This window comes from Perissodus microlepis, chromosome 16, assembly GCF_051167445.1.
Source record: "Perissodus microlepis isolate ML-2025 ecotype Zambia chromosome 16, ASM5116744v1, whole genome shotgun sequence".
NCBI classification, from domain to species: Eukaryota; Metazoa; Chordata; class Actinopteri; order Cichliformes; family Cichlidae; genus Perissodus; species Perissodus microlepis.
In genome coordinates, this window is record NC_140476.1 from 25,373,362 (window position 1) to 25,388,178 (window position 14,817).

A 14,817-nucleotide genomic window follows, 5' to 3' on the forward strand; every position below is an offset into this window, starting at 1 on the left:
CAGAAACATAGAATTCTAATAATAATCATCATTATAATAATAATACCCATAGCGCCCAAAACCACAACAATCATTCAAAAATAAACTAACAATCAAAACTCAAAATACTGGGTCGAAACTGACCCAGAACTGTGACACATAGATATATAGTAAATATAGTTACACATATATAGTTATACATATCACACAAAAATCCACCACAAAACCTATACTTTGTTTCGTGCGAGAACAGTGTAACAGTGAGAAACGCACTGTCTTGGCGAAAGAAAGCGTTTTTGTACAACTTCATGAAGATAGCTATAACTTTTGATAGAAGACTCAGACACACATATTTATGGCGTTATCCTATAGAATTCAATATCCCCATGTTGGGCAAACAGGTTTTAAAGCTGTGTGAGCTAAGATTTTCAAGTATTCACAAAAATTAAAACCTATACTCTGTTCTGGGCTAGAACGCCATTCAAATACATCTAACAGTAAGAATTGCCTTGTCTGGGCAACAAAAAGTGTTTTTGTACAACTTCATAAAGATAGCTATAACTTTTGAAAGAAGACTTTGTAGTGGCGATTCCTTTTGTTTGGCCAACCAAACATCCTTTAATCCACAAGCCACTGCTGCACTGACATAAGATCTTGTATGCAGGCAAAAGAGCCGACTGTCCAAACTTGAAAGTTGCATTCCATGGTTTATTTATCCAGTTTGGAAAGCAATAACAAGACCATTTTTGTTGCTTCCTGTTGCTTCTCCTGCTCTGGTCAAAGAAAACCATAGTCCCACCCCAGTGCATGCTGGCCCTATACCAGTCGCTTTATTTATAGAAAAAAATTGCACTACAGTTCTTCCTGGCTGACTTAACGAGATAAAGAACAAAACAAACCCAAACAATGAAGCAAGTATTAAACTACAAATAAAACTTGTGAATAACCCAAAAATATAAGTAAACCAACAACAAATTTTAACAAATTTCAAAATATTAACAATAAAGAACACATAGCTCAAACAGACTCAGACAATATTATTTATGACTTAATCTTATAGGTGTTTTTGTACAACTTCATAAAGATAGCTGTAATTATTGAAAGAAGACACAGGCAAACATATTTATCCATGAATACTATAGAATTCAGTATACCCGTTGTTTGCAACCAGGATTTGCAGCTGTTTGACCTAAGATTTTCAAGTTATTCAAGAAATGAAGAAACCTTTCTCTTTTGGCGAGAAAGATAACTTATAACCTACTGCGAGTGCATGTAATCCCACATAGCAAGCAGGTCTGGCCCGGATCTGGCATCAAGCCGGCACTGCTTGTTGACTTCTAGCATGGTAAGCCATATGTCATCCAGCTATGAGCCAGGTCTGGCAATGATGCCACTGTTTTTGCGCTGGCATGCCACATCTGGCCCGATTGTGGTTTGGTGCATGCCCATAGAAAACAGGTCTTCCCTGGATCCGGCATCAAGCTGGCACTTCTGACTGACTGGTGTCATGGCAGGGTGTATGTCAACACTGGTTCTCTATACAGAGAATTAGCCTGTTCTGGGCAGGAAAATCAGAATCAAAATCCTTAATTGGTTAGCTAATGCTACCGTCAAGTAGTTTCAGTTTTCCAAAGAAAATGTGTATAATTCTTATTGTTTATGAAAGAAAGGTATCCTGATATGCAGCATTAATTATGATGATTTGGGAACAACACCAACACAAAGATTTTGCAATAAGCACAAACTAGAGGAATATATATAAAACAACAGAAAGGCACACGTTGGAGAACAAAGTACTTGAAAGTAGTTCAAAAGACTTGGTCTGAGTCTGTAATTTGTCGTTTATAACAAAATTATTATTCTGTATGCTGTTTTAAAAAGTGGTTAATAATAATAATGACACATATGATAATATGTGTTTTACCATTAGCGTTTAGCTTTAGTTTCCTACTTTCTTGGAAATTGTATATGGGCTCTGGTGTAATCTAGACTCATTTATGATCAGTTTCTCTTTTTAAAATTAAAATAATAGAATTGTGATCTAGCCAATCAAAATATTGAATCTGTAGTTTGTCAGTTTTACTAATATCCTTTCAGATGGACCATTATAACTGGATCTCAAATAGCACCCATTGTGCAACAGCCAATGCATAAAACAAGCGTATCGGTGGGCGTGGAAACCCTCATCAGATGGACAATCACCGCTTTCAGACCTACCCTTCTGCGGTGTGGATTTATCTGATTGGCGATAAACGTTTTCCGCTCTTCTCTGATTGGCCAAGACTCTTGCCAATGAGCTCGCGGAATAGAAACTGGCACCTAGCAGCTAGATACGCCGTCTTTTCCGGCAGGTCATCGTTCGGCTTCCTCATCTCTGGTTGTGTCGTGGATCTTAAACTCAATACGGTAGGCGTTTGTAGCACTGAATTAAACAGCGCTTACTGCAGAACACAATGATGGCGTCGTGCAGGAAAGAAAGAAATACTCGGCGCCTCCTTCTTTTTTGTTGTTGTTGTTGTGTTGCTGCTGCTGGAATTAGCCGTCATCTGTCCAAAGAAGAAAAATAAAAGGGGGGATGGTGACAAAGTTGAAGTAACGCGTTTTTCTGTTTGCGTTGCTATGAAATACACTTTTGTGTCGGCTGTTCATTCAAATTAAATTGCGGGTAGCTTAAGCAAACCGACACAGTGGCCATTCAGGCCTGATATCTTCAGCCAACACCTCCTTCCTGGTTTCATGTTTCAGATTGTTATTTATCAGATTTTTTACCTTGTCCTGTTAGTGCTCTGCATTCCTTCTTTGCTTAACTCAAGTCGCTTCTTCTTTAAGTGAATTTTAGGCGAGATTATAAAATGAAATCTTTGAAAGTTGTGAAATCATCTGTTGTGAAACACCACCAATAAGGTCTTTTCAACCGAGATTATTAAAATAACAATGGTAATAACAAAAATAATAACCAAGGAGGTAACCCCCCCCCCTTTTTTTTTTTGGCCACTGGGATAATTGAAGAGGGTTATTATGGATTTACGCTGAGTCACAGCTCTGGATACTTTAAGCATCTTGTGAATGAATTCATTCATAGTCTACAGACCTTTTCCCCCCTCTTGGGTATCAGCATCATCATTTGACAAATTGTGTAATAATAATCTCTCTCCAGTCACTTCAGTAATCAGAATAAGTGTCAGAGTAACTTATTTGTTTTTGTCTTCTTTATGGTCATTCTATTGTGACAGATGTCTCCCAAGATCAAGGCTGGCTCTGTGGTGGAGATGCAGGGAGATGAAATGACTCGGGTCATCTGGGAGCTCATTAAGGAGAAACTCATCTTTCCGTACCTGGAGCTTGAAGTGCACAGGTGAATACACCTGTACTCCTACACTGTGTGAAGATCCCATTGTTCTAGCAGCTCAGTGCACTCAGATCGCTTACATTTAATGGTTTCTTTTTAAATATACTTTTGTTTACATGACAGTGGTGCAGTGGTAAGTACTCCCAGCAGGGATAGTCTTAGTAAAACAGAATCAAAAATGGAATTCAAGCAACACTTTCTGCATGCCTGGTACCTCTTGTTTGGCTTGAATTCTTGCTTTAATGCATCCCCCATCATTGACCTTTGCCCTGAAAATACATTCCCCCCCACCCGAAAGGTGTCTAATGGTTCAGCTGCAAAGCAGAATATACTAACTGCAGCTGCCACCTCAGAAAAAAAATCACCATTGCATTAAAAGCTGTTTACAAAAGTCTTGTAATCAAGAAGACAATGAAAAGTTTCAACAAGTATTATTAAATCAAATGCAATGATGGGTGATATTGTAGATCAGAAATGTCCAAACAAAGTAATAATGATAATTGGTAGTATAACATCCATTTGCGTCATCGGTTTCTTAATTTGACCTTCCTCTACTTATCTGTTTCATGGACTTTGCACCGTTGTTAGTTAACCATCCACGATAGTACAATGGTTAGAACTCCCACCACACAGTCAGGTGGTTCACTATGCTGGGCACGGAATTCTTGGAAGCACATAGTTTGGAACATGTGCAAGGTTTTCTGCAAAGATTCCAAAGAATGTGGAGAAAAGCAACATCACATCAAACCACTCAGGTCAACAATCTTTCATGTCTGCCTCTCCTCTCATCGGTTCATTCATGTGGCTTGGATTTTTCAGTTGAGGGAGGAGGGAAGTAGGTAAAAGGTCAAGGCCACTTTCATACAAAGCCAGCACACAAGATAATTGCGAAAGAGAAATCTAAGGACACTGAGCTGGTTTTCACCCCCTCCTCTAACTGTTTGTTAAAGCTGTGAGGTTTCTCAAGTATAACAAGTGGAGCAAACCGATCCAGTTATGCTGGCAGAGTGCCTGCTTTCGTTGCACAACTGATTCCTTTTTTTGCTTTCTTCGTCTTGCTTCGTTACTGTGGCAGTGCCTAAAAGAAAATGGAACAGAGGGTTAATAGAAAGTCTCCTTCATAAGAATGCTATGTCAGGGCCTGCAGGCAAGAAAATTGCCTTCATAATGAAGTGCAAAAAGCTCTGGCAGCAGTTCAAATTATTCCATAATCAGATTCACTTTCACCACTCATTCAAGTCATTCATGTCCTTTGACACAGTTATTGTGTTCCACATCACAGCAGGTGCACTTTGACATTCTCCGCTTTGCTTTTCACTCAGCTAAATCAATAGCATAGTGTTCGGTAGTTAGTGCACTGGGGTCTGCTGCTAAGTTATGTGTAAATACTTGTAACGCTCATAGCATTCAGTGCCTCTGCTGCTGAGATTATCAATGTTCTCTGTGTGTGTTTGGTCCCTGTCTTCATTCTTAATCTCATACTCTAATTCTTAGAAGCACACAAATATTCTCAATTATAATTACTAATCAGTTATATTTACTAATCATTTGAGCCCTGTAGTAGTTACTACCACTAGCTCCCCAGTATAGTGGTTTACACCATACCCTAACAAGCAAAAAGAGGCAAAAACCCTTGGCAATGTGTGATGAAGGGCATTGGGCATAAAAGTTTACTAAGTCACACATGTGGAGCTGCGTCCTGGTGACACCTTGTGAAGGAGCAGCTAAAATGCTTAAAGTATTCTTTGCTTTTTGTACTAAAACTTTGAGGTTTTTATTGACAGTCTAGGTACATTTCCAAGACATTATAAATGTATGTATTAGCTTTCTCTCGGCACCATTAATCATGTTCTCTTAATCTCCCCTTGCAAAGCTATGACCTTGGGATGGAGAACCGAGATGCAACTGATGACCGGGTGACAGTTGAGGCAGCAGAGGCAGTCCACCGTTACAATGTGGGCATCAAGTGCGCCACCATCACGCCAGACGAGAAACGTGTGGAGGAGTTCAAGCTCAAGCAGATGTGGCGCTCACCCAACGGGACCATCCGTAACATCCTCGGGGGCACGGTGTTCAGGGAGGCCATCATATGTAAGAATATCCCCCGCCTGGTGTCCGGCTGGACCAAGCCCATCATCATCGGCAGACATGCCCATGGAGATCAGGTACCCTATCGGTCCCACTTACTGAAAACTTTGAAGTATACATGCTAAGGGGGGGGGATATATGATCTGTGAATCTCTAGTCAAGATTTCACACATCTCATGTAAATTTTTCAAAGTCTCCAAAAAAATAAGGTTGTAATTATAGAGAATTTCATTCCAACAGTATTTAAAAATGGCAACCTACAAATGAATATGTGACACAAAGACACCTTTTTCCATCTTTTAAGATGTAAAACTACTCAGATTTTTGTAGTTTCATGTCATGTATATTATTGTGTCAATAGGATGTTGAGGAAATGACTCAATGTCCTGTTCTAGAGTTAGTTTACTGTAGAAGTCTGTTTATGCCCTACAGATTTACAGAGCGTCTGTGAAGGTAAGCTGGCTCAGGCAAATTAGCATTTAGAAGGAGGTAGGGAGGTGACAATGAAAGAAAAAGGTGATAAGAACAAAGAGTCAAGCCTGTAGGAAAGTGTCTCCAGACATCACATTCATTTGCAAAGCCACATATTTATTCAAACCCTTGCATTAGAAGCAGGATGTGTATTCTACACCATAGAGCAAAGAGTAGTGAGTCTGTCTTCATCTAGTTTTAGTGTGAAATAGTATTTTCATGGTTTATGTTTTGGCAAAGAAAAATAATGCCCATAGTTTTCTGAAGTTTTCCAAATGAGGTTAAAATAAAATGTGTTTTAAACTAAAACTTCATCTTAATTATTGCTACCATTTCGGGGGCTGCCTGTAATTTTCTACCACACTTCTGTAACTGCTCTTTCCCTCCGTCAGCTGATGTATGAGCTCAGGGAATTGACAGTTATATCGGACGTTGTGGGCTTGTTAGGAGTGACGTGGTCAATAATTAGGTTTCATCAGCTGTCCTTTGGACCACAGTGTACCACCTCAACAGCCACAGAAGTAAATCACAGGTTGGTTCATGGTGCATAGCCAAAGTCAACAGTTCTGCTTCCAGTTGGGTGACATATCAGATGGCTGCTGGTTACATAATATCTGTTAGATGTCAGAAAGAACAATGCTGTACACTCTGACTAGTCCTCTTTAGGTGTTTATGACAGTCTTTCTTGCTGTTATTATATATGTTGGGGATTGTATCTTTTTTCTTACTCACTGTTCTCCCCACAGTACAAAGCCACAGACTTTGTGGTGCCTGGGCCTGGGAAAGTGGAGATGACCTACACACCCGCAAATGGAGAGCCTGTCAAATATGTTGTCCATGAGTTTGAGGGTAAGAAGCCAGTCCAATATACTTTTTTATATATATATATATATATATATATATATATATATATATATATATATATATTTCCAAACCATTTACCACATGCAAAAGGTCTGATTGTTTAAAATAAATAAATAAACAAATATTCTATTGAATCTACTCTTTACTGTCTCCATCTTATCATCAAGCTTCTCTGTAGTATAAAACCATATCTTGCATGTCCAGCCCACAGAGTGTATATAAAACAAGGATTTAGAAGAGCTGACAGCTTGTTTCCTCCATATTTGTTTTATAGTACAGTTTTAAAACTAGCAAGTTTCTGTTAGTACAATTAACCTTATATTGTATGGGTTTTATTGTGAAATACTGTGAAAGATGATATCTTTGTTCATGCTCTTGTAAATATTGATATGTTCAGGTTTAACACTGAATGAACTGAAATAAATTTTAAATGGAGTAAGAGGTAACACTGGTTTCTTTTCTAGATTTTTCCAAGTTTGTCCAAGATTGTCTGCCTTTAAAGTCGATAATTCATGTGAATTTAGTCTGTCTGTATGTCTATTTGTTTGTGTCTATCCAGGCACAGGTGGTGTGGCCTTGGGAATGTACAACACAGATAAGTCCATCAGGGATTTTGCTAATAGCTCTTTCCAGATTGCTCTGTCCAAAGGCTGGCCTCTATACCTCAGCACCAAGAACACCATCCTGAAGAAGTACGATGGACGCTTCAAAGACATCTTTCAGGAGATCTATGAGAAGTAAGGACAGCACATGCACAAGCAGCTTATGCAAACATCCTTGTAGCAGACATGGGCCAGAACTGTGTTGTCCACCTTCTTGTGTGCTTCAGAGAGTATCGTGCTCAGTTTGAGGCCAAGGGCATCTGGTATGAGCACCGTCTCATTGATGACATGGTGGCCCAAGCCATGAAATCTGAGGGAGGCTTCATTTGGGCCTGCAAGAACTATGATGGAGATGTACAGTCTGACTCTGTGGCACAAGGTTGGTTTAAAAAGGAGGTTCAGATCAGAAGTTATGTGAAAAACCATGCAGAAACTTAAATAATAAAAGCCTAAAAAAATTGCAGTGTACTGTAGACTAATGATATTCAGATGTTAATGTAGATTTTGGTTGTCCCTGTGTTTTAGGCTACGGCTCCCTGGGTATGATGACCAGTGTGCTTGTCTGTCCTGATGGACGTACAGTAGAGTCAGAGGCTGCCCATGGCACAGTGACTCGACATTACAGACTACACCAGCAGGGAAAGGAAACCTCCACCAATCCTATTGGTAGGCTCAGATTGTGGAAAAGTGATCGTATGTGATTTTATCTCTAAGGTTATCTCTAGGTTAGTTATCTAATGCATGCTCTTTCACTGTGTGTCTATTTCCTACAGCCTCCATCTTTGCATGGACACGGGGCCTGCTTCACCGGGCAAAGCTTGATAACAATGCCGAGCTGCGAGTGTTCTCTGAGGCGCTGGAGGCTGTTTGCATCGAGACCATTGAGGCTGGTTTCATGACCAAAGATTTGGCTATCTGCATCAAAGGCCTTGCAAAGTTAGTCATATGCAATGTACATTCATATAAGGATATTGTGCTGTTAGATTAGTGTGTAATTAGATCTTACAATACATTCTTGATACAGTCTCAGAACTTAGAAATAATCTATTAAAAATACATAAGAGTGGGCACCAGTTTGTGGAAGCCACCACATACAGTGACCGGAAAGGACAGCTCCATTTCAAAATGTACCTGATTGGGGCATCTGTAAATTAAAGTTTAATTCAATCAGGTTTTTAAATATGTTTGAGCTCTTTTCAATATAGAGCAGTTATGCTTTTTCTTTCCTATAGTGTTCTGCTAAATATAAAATATTACAATGGTGGATGTTCAAAATTGTCTTTGACACACTCCAGAAACTAAGCATGCAGAAAGAACAAAACAAAGGAAAAAAAACTCTTAATGTATTAAATATTCGTTTCATATATTTTACCTCTTACTATGATTTACTCACCATTGTCCTTTTTCCTATGTAACATAATCATAATTATTGGGTATTAATCAACCAAGTTTTGTGTGACGGGAGATGTGACAGCTCCCAACCTCTTAAGTATTGTTTGGCATTTCAAAAATGAGCTTGTTGAATAATTACAGTGAATTTTTACTAATAGTACAAAAAGATGCAGACATATGCTTACATTTATAGAGCCCAACTGTGGCAAAGCGTATGCTCACATAAGCCTTTACAGCAGCTCAGTATGTCTGTAATAATAAAAAAAAATTTCAACACCATTCCTCGTCTTGGAAACAGCGACCACACATTTATTCATATGAGAAATGGGCCTTAGATTTGATGGCATAAAGGAGCACTAAGTTGTTGCAGTCGAAACTTATTTTGACTACAGTGAACTTGACTTAACAGAGCTTCATAAATGCAGCCTGAATATTTGTCAAAATTAGTCATATTCGGTGATCTCTGAACTTTTGCAATACTTTAATGCTGACAGTCATCTGTTTTCTGACTCTGTTTGCAGTGTGAAACGTGCTGACTACTTGAACACCTTTGAGTTCCTGGACAAATTAGCAGAGAACCTGAAGATCAAGTTGGCAAGCCAGCCCAAGCTGTGATTTCATCTCCCAGCCTTCAAAGCAGTTTAACACAGACACATATGCATTCAGACACATGCTCACCCACAGAAACACCTACACAGTTACTGGAAGTTTGGGCCCCACCACCCCATGGAAAGGGAAGAGTGCACTCAGAATTCCAGGATTGACTCAAAGTCAGTCATCAGCCAGAGAGGGTCAGTCAAGAACAATGCCTTGTCCAGAAGAAAGCAGAATGGGTTCTTCTGATCACAACCTTGGGTTGCTACAAGATAAAATTACGCTTGTGACAGTGACGCTGGGCCGTGACCTGATATCTCAGTTCCCTTGTTTACCCTAATTGCACTCAGTTCCCCTGAAGTGATCTGTACCATGCAGGGGGACAGTATTGGTCTGAAAGAGCCTCTGGACCTTCACTGCCTTATACATTTTGTCATCTGTTAATTCTCTTCATCTCTTTCACCTTGTAATTTTTTAACAATACTTCAGGCAAGAGTTTATGAAATAGTGCCAGAAAAACAGAGCAATGTCAGCCTGTATGTAACTAATGAAAATCTCTCTGCACTGCAGGAGAGTGACAATGCATTCAGTGAAGGTTTTACACTAATTGTACTATAATACACAGAGTTTATGATTTGAAAACAAATGGTATTAAAGTACAATACTTGCTTTTAATTTCAGAATTTTTAATTGTCAGTTTTTAAAGAGCTGTATTTATTTTTCCTCCTTTGTTTGTGTGTACATGTTTATGTGCTCCTCAATTTAGACCCAGTATATTATTAGATCTTGCCAAAAAAAAAAAAAGCCACATTAAAACTGTTAGTTTGCTATAAACATTACACTTATTCATTCCCGATTTGATAACTCATAATAAATGAGTTTTTCAGTTATTGAGTTTTGGATTTTATATTTAACCCATAGGTGCAAAGTCTATACTGACATACACAAACTGCAGATAGTATGTAGTGTGCACCAAAAGTGGCATAAACAAAACAGAGTATACTGTAGCATCAAGTAAAAGGTGGTGGTCATTGACTGTTATCACAAACAAAATGTTCCCTTGTTTGAACCTCTACAAGTTACACAGACTAGTCAGTAAATAGCTACACATATCAACTTAAAATCACAGTGTCACACACAGTTGCTGTCACTTATTTATAAGTAACCTACTGCAAGATGATTTCTGTAGCATGTATTTAGCTGCTCTGAAGTTCACAATTTTATTGAAATGCATTTCTTTACATCTTTAGAGTTGCTATTTAAATGGCAGCCCATTATATCCACTTCTGCAGTGATTCGTTTAGTGGCATGTGCATACATGGAAAGCCTCAAGTCAGGCTCGGTCCTAATTTTTGAACTGTGACATGCAATTACTTTATCAATGTCAACAGAAAGAGGAATGACTCCACCAATGATGCCACTAACCCTAACCCTCTCTTCCATTCAGCAGCATTATCCTCAGCACTGTGTTTCAAGGATAAACGTTTAGTTTTGATTCAACAGACTAAATGGAGAGGCTTGTTTAGTGATGGGGAAAAAGGAAGCTGAAAACAAGGATCTATCATCACTGATTGGATTTCAGTTTTTTCAGTCTGTCTGTTTCTCTGTATCAGTAAAGCATTAATGTCCAAGCTCTCCCTTGTTTTTCATATAAACAAGAGACAGATTCTAATTAGTTAATTAGTGATCCAGAGTAATTAGAACCTGTAATGATAAAGAAATGATGAAAAATTCTAATTTTCAAAAAAGTAATAACCATTGTGACTTCATTCCCACAACCACCTCGCTGTCTACCTCGGATTCATCATGTCCCTGTAATTGCAACAGAAGGGCTTTGGAGCTTCCCTCTAAGACTCTTTTCACTTTACCTTTTTTCCATGTAAGTCTCCTGATTCTTCATATTCACAGAGGAATTTAGCCAGTGTTATTCTATCAGGTACCCTGGAAAGAATTTGGTCTATCAGTTCCTTTATTCTACCACTTCCCTTGGGCCTTGCCTATTTTTTAAAATCTTCATTCATCTGTTCACTGCATTCTCTCTGTTAAAGGATTTTCACTAATGTAACTGAATGTAAAATCACTCCCCTCCTCATTTGTGCGATCTTTTACTTTTTACAAATGCACATTTCTTGCTGACCTTAAGGCCAACTCTAAAGGCAGCCCCTCCCCAGAATATGACGGCTCTGCCAGAGATGCTGGCAGTACTCTGCAGTTGAAAATTACTTTCCCCTTTCTTTCTTTTCCTCTTATTTATTTCTTTTTGTCTACTTAGTTAGTTTTTTAGTTTATACTTCTTGTGTAGTCGAGAAGTTTTTATCCGTGTTTGGAAACGAAACTCCGTGTAAAACTACTGAGATGACCGCCACGCCATGCTGCCCCTTTGTCTATAGCCGGGACCTGCTGCTGGGGCTAAGACAGCACAGCCATGCCGGTGTTCAGCATGAGATCCCTGCGGTGATCAAGAGGAACTACCGCGGCTGCAGAGCCGGGAAAACACGAAGACTGAGGAGGAAAAGATTCCGTCCTGCTCTCCCGTCTGTAGTGACTGGTAATGTCAGATCGCTGGTTAATAAGATGGAGGAGGTCGCGACGCTAACAAGGACAGAGGAAGTTTTCCGAGAATGCAGTGTTATGTGTTTCACGGAGACATGGCTGCACAAAAACATCCCGGACCAGGTGGTGGATATAAACGGATTTACGTGTGTGAGAGCGGACAGGGACCCAGGCAGCAGCGAGAAGAAGAGGGGAGGAGGACTCGCTCTCTATGTTAACAACCGCTGGTGTTCCCCGAGTCACGTTAAGGTGAGGCTGTGTGTAACAAACACATCGAACTGTTAGCAGTCGGTCTTCGACCATATTATTTACCGCGTGAGTTTTCCCTTGCCATTATCGTCATTGTTTACATCGCCCCTGATGCCAACGCGGCGCAGGCGTATGACGTCATCAGCTCTGCGACAGCGGACCTTCTAAATCGTAGTCCCTCTGCGTTTGTGGCTATAACGGGCGATTTTAACCACACAAACCTCTCCACTGTTCTACCTACATTCAAGCAGTATGTGGACTGCAAAACAAGAGGCAATAAAACACTTGACCTTTTTTAAGTCAATGCCACTGAGGCATACACCTCCTGTCCTCTCCCTCCTCTGGGCAGGGCTGATCACAACCTGGTCTACCTACAGCCCCTTTACAGACCTGCCGTTCAGAGGCAACCTGCAGCCACAAAAACTGTTACAACATGGACAAGGGAGTCGGAAGAGATTCTGCAGGGATGCTTTGAGTCAACTGACTGGGATGTTCTTTGTGATTCCAATCAGGACAATATTAACAATCTGACAGGGTGTGTAACAGATTATATCAACTTCTGTGTGGACACTGTGGTCCCCAAAAAAACCATTCTGTGCTTCCCCAACAATAAACCCTGGGTTACCAAAGACATCAAAGCAACCTTAAAGAAGAAAAAAAAAAGAGCTTTCAGAAATGGTGACAGAGATCAGCTGAAACTGGTGCAGAAGGAGCTGAAAGCCAAGATTGCAGAGGGTAAAGAGTCCTACAGACGGGGGCTGGAAAACAAACTGCAGGAAAGCAACACCAGGGAGGTGTGGAATGGAATGCGGGCTATCACTGGCCTGAGACAAAAGAGAGGTGTTGGGATGGATGGGGACCTCGAAAGTGCTAACAACCTTAATCTGCACTTCAATAGGTTTGACTGCCCTGCGTCTCCTGTCTCCACACCCAGCTATTCCCATCTTCTCCTTTCGCCTCCCCCCTCTCCTGCCCCCTCAGACTGTCTCACCCTGTCCCTCTCAGCAGATGACATCAAAAAAGAATTGGGCAGACTCCACTCCAGCAAAGTTGCTGGCCCTGATGGTGTCAGTCCCAGGGCCCTCAGGTGCTGTGCTTCCCAGCTGTCTGGAGTTCTACAACGGATCTTCAACACTAGTCTGGAAATGCAGAGAGTCCCATCACTCTGGTTCCTGTCCTTAAAAAGATCAACCCGTCGACCCTCGGTGACTACAGGCCAGTGGCTCTGACCTCACATGTCATGAAGACGCTGGAGAGACTCATCCTGAGACATCTGCGTCTGCTCGTGGAGCCTTGGCTGGACCCCCTGCAGTTTGCTTATCAACCTCGTATCGGCGTGGAGGATGCCATCATCTACCTGCTGGACCAGGCTTATTCTCACCTGGACATTGTTGGGAGCACTGTGAGGGTCATGTTCTTTGACTTCTTCAGTGCTTTTAACACAATCAGACCATCACTGCTGGGGAATAAGCTCAGGGAAATGCAGGTGGATGCCCCACTGGTTGGTTGGATTACGGACTATTTAACAAGTCGACCACAGCATGTCCGACTGAAGAGCTGCCGCTCAGATAACATCCTGAGCAGCACGGGGGTGCCGCAGGGGACGGTCCTATCACCCTTCCTCTTCACTCTCTACACATCTGACTTCAGGTACAAGTCTCAGTCATGTCATCTGCAGAAATTCTCGGATGACTCTGCCATTGTGGGCTGTATCAGGGATGGACAGGAGGAGGAGTACAGGAGTGTGGTGGACAGCTTTGTCGAGTGGTGTGAGCTAAACCACCTACAACTTAACATCACAAAGACAAAGGAACTGATTATGGACTTTAGGAAGCAGGCTCCTCCTCCTAACCCTGTCACCATCAGAGGGGCTGATGTGGAGATAGTTGAGGACTACCGGTACCTGGGGGTACACTTGGACTGTAAACCGGACTGGACCAAGAACACCAATGCTATCTTCAAAAAAGGGCAGAGTCAGCTTTTCCTACTGAGGCGACTCAGGTCCTTCAATGTTGGTAGGAAAATGCTGACCATGTTCTATCACTCGGTGTTGGAGAGCGTCGTGTTCTTTGCAGCTGTGTGCTGGGGAAGTGGGGTGAAGACAGCTGATGCCAACAGGCTGAACAAACTGATTAGAAAGGCTGGTTCTGTCCTGGGTGTCAGACTTGAGAACCTGGAGGAGGTGTCCGAAAGGAGGACGCTAAAAAAGCTCGTTTCTATCATGGACAACCCCTCCCACCCCATGCACGCCCCCATGATGGACCATCGGAGCAAACGCAGCAAAAGACTCATTGCCCCAAAATGCAGAACTGACCGCCACAGTAAATCCTTTGTGCCGGTGGCAATAAGACTGTATAACTCTTCCTCACTCTGTAGGTGATTTTCCTGAGACGTTTACTAATGTTATTCTGTTCCCTTCCAGACCATGCAATATTACCCAACAGTACCTTATTGAATATTTGTTTCATCCCCCCATCATACGCTGCTACTCCCTTTATTCTATTGCACAATACTATGTCACTTTCTAGAATCGCCTGCACTGATAGTTAGCTGAACGAAAGCACCTATACTGAGAACAACCAATACATGTCATCGTCCCAGAATGCATTGTGTGCAAAAAAACATGGCCGCTCTCACGGCTCCAAAATAGATTTAAACAACAAAGATTTAATGAAT

General features: G+C 41.1%; 1 protein-coding gene across 1 annotated transcript; it reads left to right on the forward strand.

Annotated features, from left to right (window-relative positions):
- The first annotated feature begins 2,256 nt into the window (after nucleotides 1–2,256).
- idh1 (isocitrate dehydrogenase (NADP(+)) 1) lies at nucleotides 2,257–10,229 on the forward strand. The gene is made up of 9 exons (XM_084954939.1): nucleotides 2,257–2,385; nucleotides 3,213–3,334; nucleotides 5,202–5,493; nucleotides 6,634–6,736; nucleotides 7,311–7,488; nucleotides 7,581–7,732; nucleotides 7,879–8,019; nucleotides 8,127–8,289; nucleotides 9,267–10,229. Exons 1-9 carry the CDS (start codon nucleotides 2,272–2,274, stop codon nucleotides 9,358–9,360), a joined length of 1,359 nt encoding a protein of 452 aa, XP_084811065.1. The 5' UTR covers nucleotides 2,257–2,271; the 3' UTR covers nucleotides 9,361–10,229.
- Nucleotides 10,230–14,817: the final 4,588 nt, after the last annotated feature.

Coding starts and splice junctions, on each gene's coding strand:
- idh1 (XM_084954939.1), top strand. CDS start 2,272: ATGAGCTCGCGGAATAGAAACTGGCACCTAGCAGCTAGATACGCCGTC. Junction 3,335..5,201: donor CTGGAGCTTGAAGTGCACAG/GTGAATACACCT, acceptor CCCCTTGCAAAG/CTATGACCTTGGGATGGAGA. Junction 7,733..7,878: donor GTCTGACTCTGTGGCACAAG/GTTGGTTTAAAA, acceptor CCTGTGTTTTAG/GCTACGGCTCCCTGGGTATG.